General features: G+C 38.3%; 1 protein-coding gene across 1 annotated transcript in view; it reads left to right on the plus strand.

The window, feature by feature from the left end:
* The window catches only part of LOC135208265 (LIM/homeobox protein Awh-like), a 43951-nt gene that overhangs the window by 16131 nt on the left and 10320 nt on the right, over positions 1-17500 (plus strand). The window contains exons 3-4 of the mRNA XM_064240375.1: positions 7660-7877; positions 8844-9101. Of these exons, the coding sequence (XP_064096445.1) occupies positions 7660-7877; positions 8844-9101 (476 nt within the window). The remainder of the gene's footprint in view (positions 1-7659; positions 7878-8843; positions 9102-17500) is intronic.

The following is a 17500-nucleotide window of genomic DNA, read 5'->3' on the forward strand; positions in this document are numbered from 1 at the left end:
AGGTGGAAGATGAAATAATAATAATAATAATAATAATAATAATAATAATAATAATAATAATAGTAATAATAATAAAAATAATAATAATAATAATAATTGAGGTGTTTTGATAGGAGTATCGTATTATGAAAAGTGGTTTTAATAAAAAGTAGATTAATATCCAGCCATGTACTGCGCTGGTTACAGAAGGGACGAACCTTGTACTACTAAGCACGGATGTGAATGTAATATAATAAATATAGTTACGTATTTTGGTAGTAGCAGCAGTCAAATGAAGAGACTGTCATTCAAAGTCACTCTTCCCTTTGACAGTTTCTTTTCCGATCGATTTTGACAGCTTCCAATCACATTTCATATCCCGATCTATAGGGTCAGAATTCTAACCACCTCATTGAGTAATATGGTACTGAGTAACGCAGTCTTATCAATAAGCATTTGTTTTTTTAAATGAATTGTTACTAAAATGTTCCACACACACACAGACTTTCTCTCTCTCTCTCTCTCTCTCTCTCTCTCTCTCTCTCTCTCTCTCTCTCTCCTTTTCATCTTCTTGTCGAATTCCCACCTTTTTTGGAGAATGCGGAATTCTATTTTCTCCAAGTCTATCGCTCACCCATGGCGGTCGATGGCAACTCCGAACGATCCTTTCTGGGAGGAGTCGAAGGCATCTGATTTTCAAACAGCGCGATTGATTTTTGCGTTCATCCTCCAGTGACTTTCGTGTTTTCCCTAAATGCTTTGGATGCATCTCTCCCTTTATCCCGGAGGCTCACACGGCCGATTGGGCAACAATACCTTTTGGGAAAGGGTCGAAACGTGCTGGAAAACCCCCTTTCCCGAGGCCCAAGGGTGCTGCTGCTGTTACGGGAGTCGGGGGAGGGGAGGTGAGGGGAAAACCGTGCGCTGGGAAATGATGTTAGTAAGAAACAAAAAGGTTAACAAGAGGAAAATATTCAATTGTCCGTCTCTGCTGATACTACATACAAATGGTGTTGGGTCGGTGGGCGTCCGCGAGCCCGTGAGTCTCTGTGGGAGAGAGAGAGAGAGAGGGAGGAGGAGGAGGAGGAGGAAGAAGAAAAGAGAGAAGACTCGTGCTTCTTCTCCTTTCCATGTGCGCATGGCGATGTTCTCTTCTTCGAGCATGTGGTTCATGTTGATTTTTGCTCCCACATTGTTTTCACGTTACTACGTTAAAAAAAATTTTGTTTATCACCATTATTATTATTATTATTATTATTATTATTATTATTATTATTATTATTATTATTATTATTATTATATTTTAATTATTATTATTATTATTATTATTATTATTATTATTATTATCAGTCAGTGTATGCATAGCATTCTTCCATTGCATGCCCTTTTATTTCCAGTTCAATGCAAATTTTTATTCTATATTAAATATTACAGTATGGTCCATAGATTGAAACAAAGTTAGAATTACGATGATTAACAATTATTTCCATAATTCTGTCATCTATTTCTACGTATTCCTCAATTTCTTTTTGAATGGAATAGGACGAATAGTTCCGTAATAATTAGAGATGTTGGTGTATAATACTTCATAATTATTTCCATAACTCTGTCATATATTCATGTTCCCCGAAGGATGTTTTGAAATAGAAGAGGACGAATAATTCCATAGTAATCAGAGATTTCGGTATATTAATTGGTCCCTTATTAGAGCGAATTGATAGATTCTCCACCTGCATGACGCACTGTTCAAATTTCCCTTTCACTTCTTAGCTCGGTTGTGTTTCCACATTTTCACTTAAATGTTATGACAATCCACTTCATTTTCACCTCAATATTATTTTAAATCCACTTCATTTTCACTCAGATGTTCTTTTAAATCCACTTCATTTTCACTTGAATGTTATTTCAAATCCACTTAATTTTTACTTAAATGTCAATTTAAATCCACTTAATTTTTTCTTCAATGTCATTTCAAATTCACTTAATTTTTACTTAAATGTCGTTTCAAATTCACTAAATTTCCACTTAAATGTTCTTTTAAATCAACTTAGTTTTCACTTAAATGTCATTTTAAATCCACTTCATTTCCACTTAAATGTTCTTTTAAATCCACTTCATTTTCACTTAAATGTCATTTTAAATTCACTTAATTTTGTCTGTCAAATATCTACATGGTCAGTTGAGCATTCCTTCGGCGCCTTGATAACTTTACTATATATATATATATAGATATATATATATATATATATATATATATATATATATATATATAAATCGAGCTACAACTGTCCTTTAATATCTAATTCACTCTACCTCGGAATTAATATATTTTCATATATGAAAATATAATAATTTCGAGGTAGAGTGAATTAGATATTAAAGGACATTTGTAGCTCGATGTATGTATATGAATCACGGATCACGGTAATGTGATATGACTTTTATATATATATATATATATATATATATATATATATATATATATATATATATATATATATATATATAGATAGAGAGAGAGAGAGAGAGAGAGAGAGAGAGAGAGAGAGAGAGAGAGAGATTTATATTTATGGAAGAGAGAGAGAGAGAGAGAGAGAGAGTCGCTCTTTTCCTTTCATCATATTAATAAGCAAACTGGTTATGTAATTGTTTTCCCTTAAACCTGAGTTTCAGTTTATATTTAACAATTACACTTTCCAGATTTCAGATTTTAGGGGTTGGTGAGTATTTCTCCGAAACCTTTTTTTTGACACTCAACCAGTTTCCCGGGTCACAGGTCAGTTTAAATGTTTAAATTTTAAATTGACGTGACCTCTTTTTGACAGTGACCAATTTAGCTGGTCACAAGTCAGTTTAAAATTTCCAGCTGACCTGCGACCCAGCAAAATTGGTCAGTGTCAAAAAGAGGTCAGGTCAGTTTAAAATTTAAACATTCAAACTGACCTGTGACCCAGCAAAATTGGTCAGTGTCAAAAAGACCTATTTTTCTCGGATTTAGGTGAACATCTGAAGGCAGTTGACCATTTTTCTAAAATGTGTTTTGAGTTTGACCCCAGGAAACTGGTCAATTTAAAGGCCATTCGAAGGTTATTTATTTCCCTCGAATATTCTTTACTTAACCTTTCCTCTCGGGTTACAAGTCCATATAAAGGTCATGTATTGAATTTCTGAGTTTGTAGAAATATAGTAGGCATCTGCCTTGTAGATTTGTGGCTTTTCTTGATCATTTTGACCCCTGCCTTTCACTTCTTCAAGGTCAAACGACAGTTTATGCCCCCCAAATTTATTTTCGTCTGGTTTTGATGAAGCATTATACGTGAAAAGATGCAGTGATTACATACAAGTGGTAATGCATTAGCTAATGTTCCCGTAGGGCGATAGTGCCGTCAACGGACCTCACACGGTGCGCTGTAGGCATTGCTAAAGGTTCTTTGCAACCTCTTTCATTCCTTTAACTGTACCCCCTTTCATATTCTTTCTTCGATCTTACTTTCCACCCGCCATTACAATTCTTCCATGGTGCAACTGCGAGGTTTTCCTCCTGTTACACCTTACATCCCTCTTATGTTGATATCAGCGCTAAATGACCTCATAGGTCCCAGCGCTAGGGCCTTTGGCCTAAATTCCACATATTCCTATTAGGTAATACCGGCATTGAATGGTAGTATCTGTTCATCAGCATATGGACTGTTGAAATGGTGTTATTATTATCGTTATTATTGCTATTAATGATGGATGGTAACCGCATAACCAATGTTTGCAAGCAACGATGTCTGCCTTAGCCTACATAAAGTGCCATTTCAGTCTTGGTTCAAGTTTGCTTGCATAAAGGTACACTCGGTTACAACTCTCTCTCTCTTGCTTGATTTCTTTACTGTCTTTTTTTCTAGCTTCATTTTGTTTGTCTAATTAATTGTTAAAATTTCTATGAACTTATTATCTTTCCTTCTATGTATGTATTTCCCCTTGTTCTGTTTTTTCAGATTCTGCTCTGTATGATTTTGTTAGTCAAATACTTATGTTGTTGGGCTCGTTTCATATAAATTATTGCAAATTACTGAGACTAAGATTATCAGTTTACTAACCAAGCAAGAACCAGTTGCTTTACTGATACCCTCTTACTAAAAACAAATTTAACATCTAAAAAAAGCACCTTCCTAAAAAATTTTTTTACATTTTGAAAAGCACCTTACTAAAACATGTTTACAACAGAAAAAACATACGGACAATGTTTGTAACATCTAGAAAAAAATACTCTACTAAAAATGTTTGTAACATCTAAAAAAAAAAATCTCTACTAAAAATGTTTGTAACATCTAAAAGAAAGAAAGAAAAAAGACCTTGCTAAAATGTTTACATCTTTAAAAAAAACAAACTTACTTAAATGTTTACAACATCTGAAAAAAAGACCTTACTAATAATGTTTATGACATCTAAAAAAACTTACTAAAAATGTTTGTAACATCTTTAAAAAACACACCTCACTAAAAAAATGTTCACAACATCTAAAAACATCGTAGAAATTGTTTTCCAACTTCGTACACCATCTACAAATAACCACAATTTGGAAACTACACGAAATAAATCACGTATCTTGTCATGATGATTATGATAGAAAAGAAATTAATAAAAAAAAAAGTGTATCGATGACGTCACTGATGACGTGTGTGGACCAGCCAACCCGACCCCTGCCCAATCACATAGGACGACAGAGATACAATAAATATACTCCTTTGTTAGCAAGCTATACTAGGCAGACGGATCTTGGGAGACGTATATAATCAGCAGCGCCTGGAACTGGGGAGGGAGGGAGGAGGCCGGTGGTGATAAGGGAGGGATAGGGGAGGGGGTAGGGGGGAAAGGGGAGGGGGGGGGTTGGGTAAAGGAAGGGCTCGCTAACCTTATCCCTCAGTTGTTGCGCGATTCGTTAACTTCAGTGGGGAAGACACGGAAGGGAACGACTATTGGATTATGCTCTCTCTCTCTCTCTCTCTCTCTCTCTCTCTTTGTGTGTATGCGTGTGTGTTTGTGTGTGTTTGTGTGACTGTGAGCGTGTGTACGCTTTCAAAAGGGAGCGTGTTTTGCTGTTGATATTTTAGTCAAGAAGATATAAAAATGAATTCAATATATATATATATATATATATATATATATATATATATATATATACGTATATATATATATATATATATATATATATATATATATATATATATATATATATATAAAGTATAAAAGACCCGATGAAACACTTTGGTTTAAAGCTAATGACTATATTTCGGTTGACTAACCGAAATATATAGTCCTTAGTTTTAAACGAAACCGTTTTAATGGGTATTTTTTATACTTGAGACGTATCCTGTTTTAAGAGAAGAATTTATTTACACACACAGATATATATATATATATATATAGTGTTCTTTTACTGGTGTTAAATTATCAAATCCAGAATTCTCTTGCATACGTGAACATGCAAAAATATGTAAATTCGATATCAGTTACAAGGATTTTAAAATCATAGGCCGAACTCCTAACGACCAACAACTGGCAATTTTGGAATCGCTTTTTATTAAACAGCTTGTCCCTCAACTAAATACTCAGACCACCTCAACACCTCTATACCTCTCGTGAGTTTAAGTCGAAGCTGATCCTGGCCCAAACTGTCACTCGGTCTGTGCCCTCAGCACCATTTGGTAAACTTTCTTCCTTTTTATTGTACTGATGATTTTATGTTGTATGTAAAAAACTTTTTATTCTTTCATTTTATTCCGAGTCTGTTTTTATAATGTATGTTTCTTTTATTATATAGCTTTGAAAATGTTACTAAACGTCTTGAAACGTCGCAGCTAAATAAAGTACTTTGAAAGGAATGAAGAATTGTCCTTCCCCTTCACACCAAATTGCTGTTTACTGGATTGATAGAGCCCACCCTCAACTTCGCTATATATATTTGCAGATGCACCACTGGGAAAAATGGAACACTGCCTATAGATTCTGACCGGTTTCGTTTATATAGTTTTGTAAGACATATTTCAAAAGAACTCTTAGAAGAGGCCTTAGAAACGTAACTACAAAACCATCAGGATTTATAATACCCAGCGTCTCATTTCTCTATCAGACGGGAACATTTTCAATCACGACCGCCAAATTGATTAATGACTACCACCTCCTTAAAAGAGTTGCTGAGAACTTTAAACTATTCCTATCTTGCTTCTCGATCTTTGTAAAGACTAATGTCTAGCTAAATTTTAGTTTTCTGTAAAAGAACACTATTGTGCCAGCTTTGTCTGTCCGTCAGTCCACCCTCAGATCTTAAAAACTATTGAGGCTAGAGGGCTGCAAATTGGTATGTTGATCATCCACCCTCCGACTATCAAACATACCAAATTGCAGCCCTCTAGCCTCAATAGCTTTTATTTTATTTGCAGAAAAATTATTTCTAATAAAATATAGCATGTTTATTTTAATTTAAATTTTCGTTGGTGAAACAACATTCTATTTGGCCGTAGATTTTAGCGCGCTCCTCGAGTAGGCTGGAGGTCGGATCACGTCTTGTTTTCATGGTGCTTTGAGAGTCTGCTTTAATTGTTGATTGCTCTTAATAGACAGCAGCATCTTGAAAGAGCTTTTTAACTTTATTAAATAATCATTTTTACGTCTCTCGTTCCACATTTGGATATTATGATACAAGATGAATTAATGAGCATATGTTTGGAAAATTAGACAAAAGTTCATATAGTTACAGTAGTCTTCCGTCTTTTATTCGTAATGTTCAGTTTTAATTTTCTAGATTTTACAGATAAATTGATTTGATCCATGACATGACAAAAAAAGAAAAAAAAAAACGAGGACTTGACCATCTGTCCAAAAGGCATCATGAAATTGCATCATGTAAATACAGTCAAAATAAATACCAGTCTTGATCCTTTCTCTCTCTCTCTCTCTCTCTCTCTCTCTCTCTCGGGAAGCGAGCGAATCCCATTTCTTCCTCAGATTTGCAAATAAAATCAAGGAAAAAAGTCCTCATCCAATTACAAGCCAAATCATAACATCAAACAGTGTTGAAGGGAGACAGGGAAGGGAGTGACTGTCTCCCTTTTTCCCCTTTATCAGACTCCCTGCTGCCATAGAAAGGGGGAAGGGATTGAGAGAGAGAGAGAGAGAGAAGATAGTAGAGAGATAAGGAGAGAGAGAGAGAGAGAGAGAGAGAGAGAGAGAGAGAGAGACCTGGCGTCCCTTTTGGGCATAAAACATTTCTTTTCCAAAGTCCCCATTCATGAAGTTTGAAGTTTAAGAGATGAATTAGAAACTGAGGAAAGTATTCAACAAATAATAAGATATAATGCAATTCGTATAGCGACTGGAACCTCGGGGCAGCCGCTCGAGACCTTTGGATCGTTGAATACACAATTTATCAAGGGCGGAACGCCATCAAAGACGAGCGAGCGCGGCCAATCAGCCGCCCATAGATATGAGACTCAATATAGAGTTCGGGGGGGGAAGGAGGTTGTTGTGGGGCACGGGGTAGGGGGAGCCATAAGCACGAGAATCCGCCATCGAGCGAAAACCCGAAGTTACAGTCCAAACTCCGAGTCACCCCGTTAATTAGTGAGGGAAAGTTTCAGATTAGCAGTTGACTAATTATTTGTTATTGCACGCCTCCTTCTTCTTCTTCTTCAGGAACTTCGGGGCGCGGTGCGCCAAGTGTTGCCGCAGCATCGGCGCCGCTGATTGGGTCCGGAGGGCGCGGGACCGCGTGTACCACCTGGCTTGCTTCGCCTGCGACGCCTGCAAGAGGCAGCTCAGCACCGGGGAGGAGTTCGCCCTCCACGAGAACAGGGTCCTGTGTAAGCAGCATTACATCGAGTCCATAGAGGGCGGTGTCTCGAGTAATGACGGTGAGTTTGGTCTAAATTCAGTCGACATAACTGTGTTTACATATCCCTTTTGATTTTCCGCAAAAGAAAACTATTTCGATGGCGGCTTTGTTTTCTGTCCGTCCTCAGATCTTAAAAACTGCTTAGACCAGAGGGTTGAAAATTAGTATGTTGGTCATCCACCCTCCAATCGTCTAACATACCAAATTGCAGCCCTCTAGCCTCAGTAGATTTTATGTTATTCAAGGTTATATTTAGCCTTGATTGAGCGTCTGCTAACTCTATAAATAAAAGAGGCCACGCCCGTGTCGTGACTGAATGTTTCGTGGACCGCGGCTCGCACAGCATTATACGCTGCATTGAAAACTTGTTTAGGTAATTACAGAAATGATGTGTGTTTTTTTAATAAACCATCTGATTATTGATCTTGTGAGATTACTAAAACTGACGTATAGCAAGGGATGTGTATATATCTTTTTCATGTAGAGTTATTCACTACAGATTTATTTATAGTTTTTTTTTAGATGTATTCAGTAATGAAGTATGATCTCTCAACGAAATCATTTGATATTGACCTTGGAAAGATTGCGCAGAGCAACATTGCAAGGAACCGCGATATCTTTTTTAAGCACAATAATCTTCCAGGGGTAATTCATTACAAGATGTACCCCAAAAATAACATGCGTTTCAACGCGCTTTTGTTCAAATAGATTAAGCAAGCTGACATTGCAAGGAGTGTCGATATCTTTTATTAAGTATATTATTTTTCTGGCGGTATTCCATTACAAGATGTATCCCAAATATAAAGTGTATTTCAGCGTGTACTTACTCGCATATTTCTTGCTATAGCCTAGTCACAATTTCCCGTTTTTATTTGTTTATTTTGCACATTTAAGTGATTCATTCATTGATTTAGTCGCTAGATATTGCTACCGTAACATACTACCAATCGATTAACTCTCTCTATCTCCCTCTGTGTTCCCGCAGAGAGCGACGGCAGCGGCAAAGTGAAGAGCAAGCGGGTCCGGACGACGTTCTCGGACGAGCAGCTCCAGGTCCTCCAGGCGAACTTCCAGATCGACTCGAATCCCGACGGGCAGGACCTGGAGCGCATCGCGCAGATCACCGGTCTCAGCAAGAGGGTGACGCAAGTGTGGTTCCAGAACAACAGGGCACGTCAGAAGAAGTACATGACGCAGGGCAAGAGGCATCACCCACCGCCGCCCAATCCCGTCGGAGTACCTGGTCAGTGGACGAGTTGGTTTGGGCGTTCTTTAGTTACGTAGATATGTTTTAAGGGATTTCATTGCTGAATTGGTTTGAGTGTTAGTTACGTAGATATATTTTAAGATTTTATAGCTGAATTGGGTCTAGTGTTCTTTAGTTACATAGATATGTTTTTTAAGAGATTTCATTACTGAATTGTTTTGAGTGTTAATTAGTTACATAGATATTTATTAAGAGATTTTATTGCTGAATTGGGTCTAGTGTTCTTTAGTTACATAGATATGTTTATTAAGAGATTTCATTGCTGAATTGGTTTGAGTATTAATTAGCCACATAGCTATGTTTATCAAGAGATTTCATGGCAAGGATTTGCAACATGGGTAAGTTATTTTTGAGAACAATTAGTACCTTTGTCACGCTATTCAACCAATTACTTTTTCTGTCTCATTCACCTAACTCCTGAAGTAACTTTTTGCTAACCTGTTGTCTTCCATTTTCTCCACCTCCAGATATGGATTTATTTACATATCTACATATTCCTGATCTATTTTACCAGTCTTAGTACATATATGCCATGGAAACAGTTCTGCTCAGAAGCTTTTAACCTTTTTTATCTCGTTCCCAGTCAAAGTTCAAACTTCATATCTATAAAGGAGGATTAGCGCAACAGTCCCTTTATAATTTTTTTTCTTTTCTTGTTCCCAGTCGAGGCCCAAACTTCATACTATAAAGGAGGATTAGCGCAACAGTCCCTTTATAATTTTCTTTTCTTTTCTCGTTCCCAGTCGAGGCCCAAACTTCATATCTATAAAGGAGGATTAGCTCAACAGTCCCTTTATATTTTAACTTTTGATTGCATATTCGTTGCATGGATTTATCAACGACCTTCAATTTTAAACAAAGAAAAACCGCCGGAGGTCTTTTCAGAAAGTTGTAATTTTCCTAAACAACGGAGCTGAAGTCAGCGCACAATTCAAGGGAATTTGATGGTCCATTGCGTGACGCAAGTTAAAACAAACCATTGTGTAATGAATAAGCATTATGATAGCTCCTCGATCCTCCCTGCATTTGTTTACAAAGCCCGATTTAATCAACAACTACCGTCCCACACTTTAGTTGTTTGTCCTCTCCGAAAAACGGGGGTCTTAAATACACGGATTAACTCATCCGTCAGCCGCAATCCGAGTCGTGACACGCGACTCATCCGCCTTGATGGATAGCAGTCACGTGACTCCTTTTGGATAGATGGCGTCATTAAGAACAAAAAAGGAGGGAGGAGAAGGAGGAGGAGGAGGAGGAGGAAGAAGGGAGGACCTAAGTGAGATCGATGTTGTTTCCTTCATCGTGGCTTAGCGTAGCGTAGCGTTTGCCGATAGCGGTTATGGAGATCGGGGTTTGGTTTAGTTTGGTTGATTGGTCCCCAGGGAAGGGGGTTAAAAAAGGTCCCCGGGAGAGGGAGATAGGGAGAGGGCGAGAGGGAGAGAGAGGGAGAGGGAGGGGGAGGGGCTCTGGCGATGAGTCGATGCACGTGCATGATAAGCATCTACTCACCTGCTATTTTTGGGGGCTGGGATTATGGGGCTACCTGTGTCTCATTCAATGGTGAAATTCGCAAACGTATGTGACTAGAATTTATATATATATATATATATATATATATATATATATATATATATATATATATATATATTAAGCTACAAATGTCCTTTAATATCCAAGTCGTTCTACCTCGGAATTCATATACTTTCATTATATATTGAGCGGAGGGGGATTTTTTAGTTGATAATACAAAAATTCCCCTTCGGTTAACATATGTGAAAATATATCAATTCCGAGGTAGAGCGATTTGGATACTAAAGGACATTTGTAGCTTAATGCATGTATATGAATCACGGTGATGTAACTATAAAAATTGATATATATATATATATATATATATTTCTATATTCATACATATATACATATATATTTATATTATATATATATATATATATATATATATATGTATATATATACATATATTATATATATATATAAATATATATATATATATATATGTATATATATATAATATTATGTACTACTATAGATAATTTGTTATCAAATATTCCAGTGATCTAATATGAATGTGAAAACGAAAAGGTAATTTTCAGAAAGCTACAAAGGACCCAGAGAGTAATAGATCGCTGCTGAATCCATAGTCGGGGCCGCTGTTTTGAAAATGCCTTATCCAATCAAGGAAGAAACCTCTTCATCCGCATTGCGATTCGGGTCCGTCTCAAAATTCATTATAATCGTCCTCGCCTCATAGACCATCCTTTCGCAAATATTCATCGCAGTTTATCAATAAATTTTTGAGATAGAATAATAAAGAAAAAAGTAAACGAGTACAGACATTACCTCCAACAGTGATCTAATCTGGACTCCATTTGCCTGGCAAATATTCATCGCAATCTATCGATACATTTTTGAGATGGAATAATAAAGAAAAAAAGTAAACGAGTACAGACATTACCTCCAACAGTGATTTAATCTCGACTCCTTTTGCCTCATCACGATACCATCACGGCAAGAGTATCCTCCCTTCCTCTCCCACCTCATTATTGTCTTACGCTAAGCACACCCGATATAGATGATAGCAGATAGCACTGCGCGTGCGCACACACGTGCCGAGGGCGTCAGCCAGGTGAGTGAGGGACGTCGTGACTCGCGTCTATCTATCGTTCGGCCCTTGTGTTTGTAGGGGACGATGGAAATGAATGAATGACGAATGACTCCGTGGGATGTATCTCGGATTACCAGATTATCGGTCCCGCATCAATTGATTCTCTCTCTCTCTCTCTCTCTCTCTCTCTCTCTCTCTCTCTCTCTCTCTCCAGACGAGGAGAAAGATCATTTTGACAGATGAAAATTTTATAAAATGTAGGATATGTTACAATTAAAGGGAGGGACGTATTTTTCTGTCATATTAATAATATATCAGACCAAATTAAAATATTTATTTCTCTCTCTCTCTCTTTCTCTCTCTCTCTCTCTCTCTCTCTCTCTCTCTCTCTCTCCAGACGAGCAGAAAGATCATTTTGACAGATGAAAAAAAAAATGTAGGATATGTTACAACTAAAGGGAGGGACATATTTTTCTGTCAGATTAATAATATATCAGACCAAATTCAAATATTTATCTCTCTCTCTCTCTCTCTCTCTCTCTCTCTCTCTCTCTCTCTCCTCCAGACGAGCAGAAAGATCATTTTGACAGATGAAAGTAGAAAAAAATGTAAGATATGTTACAATTAAAGGGAGGGACATATTTTGCTGCCAGATTAATCATATATCAGGCCAAATTAAAATATTTATTTCTCTCTCTCTCTCTCTCTCTCTCTCTCTCTCTCTCTCTCTCTCTCTCTCTCTCTCTCTCTCCTGACGAGCAGAAAGATCATTTTGACAGATGAAAATTTTATAAAATGTAGGATATGTTACAATTAAAGGGAGGGACATATTTTGCTGCCAGATTAGTAATATATCAGACCAAATTAAAATATTTATATAATGTTCACTTTACTCTTAAATGCAGGGCACTGGATTTAACATATTTATACGTGATGACCCCTTCATCTTGACCTTCCGTTTTAAAATAAATAAGATTAATACCGGTATTCAAATATGAACTGAGAGTGAACTTTTTATATAAACAATGTTTGTTTGTTTGTATGGTGCTTTTACGTTGCTTGGAACCAGTGGTTATTCAGCAACGGGACCAACGGCTTTACGTGACTTCCGAACCACGTCGAGAGTGAACTTCTATCATCAGAAATACATATCTCCCACTCCTCAATGGAATGGCCGAGAATCGAACCCGCGACCACCGAGGTGGGACGCAAACACCATACCAACCACGCCACTGAAGCGCTCATAACATTTTGAACGCGACTCTCACTTTGAGCCGTAGAATCTGCTCTAATGTTTATGACAACTGGATCATATAAAGTGACACAGTGAATCGCCTTACTTTGGGTAGTTACCATATGTCTATTATTCTATAACCCTTCGCTGTGCCATAGCCACACGGTCTGTGGTTCCAATTTCCTTGCTTGCCTTAGGCCATAATTATGAATTCTTCCCCTTATATATTAGATGATTGATTGATTTCTCACGAAATGGGATTCCTGTCACGCGAAGACTTAGACCTGTATGCTCCATTTCAAGATGGAGGTTCCTTCAGTGCTCCTGTGCCTGAAGAATCAGTGCGTGCTACTTACTTTGCATGTTGTGAGCGTATATATACATTCTGTTGTAGCGCAACGTCATCACACTTCCAGTAACAGAAGTTTTTATCTGTCATGCAGTATTGCGGTGGGAAGTCCTCCTGACAGTATTATGAATGGTTATGTTCTGGAGGGGTTATAACATTATTTCAAAGCACCGCACTCAAGTTTTTATGACCTCCAGCGTTGTTAACGTTTGTTTGGGATTATAGAGTTTTATTTTTATTTATTTATTTATTTATCTATTTAGCTTATTTATTTTTCAGTTTTCACATAATAAGAGCATCCACGTGATTGAGTATAAGCGGAAAACCACAGGAAAATAAAAATCAGAAGATCCTTATCATATCATGTGCGTGTATGTGTAGGTTTGTGTTTGTGTATGTATAGAGAGAGAGAGAGAGAGAGAGAGAGAGAGAGAGAGAGAGAGAGAGAGAGAGAGAGAGAGAACCCTGCAGAAGTCCTAGAGAATGACTTGTGGTGGCTGAATGTGAATACAACGAAAAATTGGATGGGATTTAGTAAAGAATTAACTTGTGATAGGATGCATAAATTAGCAGGTGTCTGAACAGAGGAAGATAAATAAATGCGTAGAAAGTTCGTGATACAAGTGAAATGCATTACGTATATAAGAAGGAGGCTGAACTTGCTTTTTAGACTTTCGTGTGGGTGTTTGGAGCAGCTAACAATATTTTGGATGTTTTTATAATACGCCTTTCATCCTTCACTCAATATGAGGGATGAAAGGATGAAAATCTCAGCGGCCCTTGTTCTTTGTATTTCAAATTTTAGAGCTGCCGGTCTAGATAGAAACTATAGCTAAACAATTACTTGGTAAGTACATACAAAAAGTTATTTTATTATAAAATAATGTCGTTTTTGGAAAGGAAACTTTTCGGTTGTGCATGATGGTCTCTGATCCTAACCTGTTCTGAAAGTGAACGATGCATTTCATGAACACTGTTGATGATGTTGATAACAACCATTTAGCTTCCGCGTAAACGATATTACAAATTACACGTTCGTTTATTTCGCTCTCATCCTTATTCTTTCTCCTACATCTGGCAACGAGACCCCACAACAAATAGAAAAAGAAAAAAAAAAGAATTATTCAATTACATGAAGGTAAAACCCACAAACGATATCAACAATAAATCGTGCCGTATCGATATCAGATTTTTTATTTATCTCCACAGTCCTACGGGACTGTATTAGTCCTCCCCCTAAAGATGTCTGGGGATGAGTTTTGGGTTTTATTGGGTTATAAGCCCCGTGAGACTACTAAACAGTTACTGGGGGGGGGGGGGGGGAGGGGGGGGGGGGGGGGGGCGTTGGGGGACAAACTCGTTTCCTCCCCCCACACTGACACTTTCTCAGGGAAATTTATCGGTCGTCACTGTCTGACGTTATGATGTTTTTCTTGATTTTATTAATGTAAATAATAAATTTTACTATTTCAATTCAATTTTCAATAACTAACACGAAGCGAATTGGATGATTCCACGTGAATGTTGATCATTAGCTGCATTCGTACGATATTTTTTTTTTTGTCTTTTGTTGTAGGTACAAGGAAAGCCAGAATAAAGTTTTTTTTGTATTATTATTGTTAATTTTTATGGAAAATATTAAGCACTGAAAGCCTATTTTTACATTTAGCTGTTTTTTTTTTATTGGTGTCTCTAGTTGTGAAGATTACTAAAAGTTTTTTTTCTAAAAGTTTTTATTTAGTTTTTTTTTGTAAGTTGATTTTGTGACCTCTCTATCCTATGTTGATTTCAACGTCATCGGTTGATGTTTGTTTGTTTGTTTGTATGGTGCTTTTACGTTGTATGGAACCAGTGGTTATTCAGCAACGGGACCAACGGCTTTACGTGACTTCCGGACCACGTCGAGAGTGAACTTCTATCACCAGAAATACACATCTCTCACTCCTCAATGGAATGGCCGAGAATCGAACCCGCGACCACCGAGGTGGGACGCCAACACCATACCAATCACGCCACTGAGGCGCTTCATCGGTTGATGTGCAACTAATTTCCAGTGAATATTGATGTACAGAAGTAAAAATGGAATGGAAGGTGTGAGGATCTTTACTTTTAGTTTTCTGTGAAAGAAAACTATTGAGATGCCTATTTGTCTGTCCGCCCTCAGATCGCCACCCCCCCCCCCAAAAAAAAAAAAAAAAAAAAAAAAATACTGTGGCTAGAGGGCTGCAAACTGGTATGTTGATCATTCACCCTCCAATCATCAAACATACCAAATTGCAGCCCTCTAGCCTCAGTGGTTGTTGTTATATTATAAGGTTAAGTTTAGCCATGATCGTGTGTCTGGCACCGCTATGAATGCTAACAACGCAGGCCTTCACCGGGCCGTGGCTGAAAGTTACAAGGGCCGTGGCTGAAAGTTACAAGGGATGTGACTGAAAGTTACAAGGGACGTGGCTGAAAGTTACAAGGGCCGTGGCTGAAAGTTAAAAGGGACGTTACTGAAAGTTAAAAGGGCCGTGGCTGAAAGTTACAAGGGCCGTGGCAGAAAGTTAAAAGGAACGTTACTGAAAGTTACAAGGGACGTGACTGGAAGTTACAAGGGCCCTAGCTTAGAGCTTCATACAGCATTATATACTGTACAGAGAACTCGACAGCGCCGGAGGAACATCGGCGCATTTTTTGCTTGTTTTGAATGCGCGCAAATAAACTCACTTTTTTATTTATTTATTTATTTTTTTTTATACGACCAAGTCCAATGACGTCTCTTTCGTCAGCTTCCGTTTAGGGACGAAGTGTCTTTTGGCGACGCAATAATAGCCAAACGATCATGATCACCATCATCAACATCATCGATACCTCGGCCGAACTCGTTAGCGGAATCGACAGTCGCCATTTTTCTGTCGGGCGAACTCCTCATAAGGAGCCAAAGAGGGTCGACCCGAATCCGGGTTTAGGTGTGACAATGTGTCGTAGTGAGTCGCCTTCCCGAATGTGGAGACCATTTGATGATTAGGGATCGAGAGATTATGTCAATAATGTGAGTGCGTATGTGCGTGTGTGTGTGTGTCCGTGCGTCTGTATATCCTCGCATAATTCGAAACCAATAACCTAATCGGAGAGGTCAGCGCAGGTCCGGCCGATAAGGACCAGGAATATGCAAAAGAGTAGCATCTGCATGAGGCCATTTGGGAAATGATGAAGCCCATTCGAAACCTATCCAGACCAATTCCCACAAGTCACAGGGACCCGGCAGCCATATGTATAAACGAGGGCAGGACGAGACGATCATGGCGGCTCTCTGATCTTCATCTTTCTGCCAGTCTTCTTCGCCTCGTTCTCTGGCGTCGCGCCGCTGAGTAATACGATAATCAGCGGCGGGAGATAGTTAAGGGAAAAAAGGACGTCCTCCTCCTCCTTCCTCCTCCTCTTCCTACCTCCTCCTCCTCCTCCTCCTCCCACGCCGAAAGGAATCCCCAGCGAAGCATAAAACTTAATATCTGTCACTTCGTTGCCGCCATGGGATTGCAATAAAAAGATTTTCCAGTGTGCGGCCGAGAGGCTGATGAGAATAAATGAGAGGATCCAAAAATTCAGTTACGACGACATAAATTATACTCTCTCTCTCTCTCTCTCTTTCCTCTCCTCTCTTCTCCCTCTTCTTCTTCTTCTCCTTCTTCTTCTTCTTCTTCTTTTGCCACTGGTGGTGCCGAAGATAGCTTCTGGTGCATCGCCATCATTAAGAACAACCCACCCACTGGCCGACCCCTCTCTTCTTCCCCCCCCCCCCCTCCCAGTTTCCTCCCCAGTCATCAAAATACTCTCTCTCTCTCTCTCTCTCTCTCTCTCTCTCTCCAATCCAAACCAAGGCTGTTTGTTGTGCCAAAATTCTCTTCACACGACCACCCACCTCTCTCTCTCTCTCTCTCTCTCTCTCTCTCTCTCTCTCACACACACACACACACACAGACACGCTAGTTTCCCCTTATTCTTCTCTCTATCTGATACAGAATTCCTTAGCCAGCTAAGTCCTTAATTTAATCACTTATCAAAATAACGAATAAAAAGATAACTCGATTCTACCTTTCCTGTAGCAAACGTAAACTTATTTCCTTGCATTATCTGTTTAAGGACCAGGCCTCTTAGACCTGTGTTGTCCAAACATTTTCGCC

The sequence above is a fragment of the Macrobrachium nipponense genome, chromosome 35 (genome assembly GCF_015104395.2).
Source record: "Macrobrachium nipponense isolate FS-2020 chromosome 35, ASM1510439v2, whole genome shotgun sequence".
NCBI classification, from domain to species: domain Eukaryota; kingdom Metazoa; phylum Arthropoda; class Malacostraca; order Decapoda; family Palaemonidae; genus Macrobrachium; species Macrobrachium nipponense.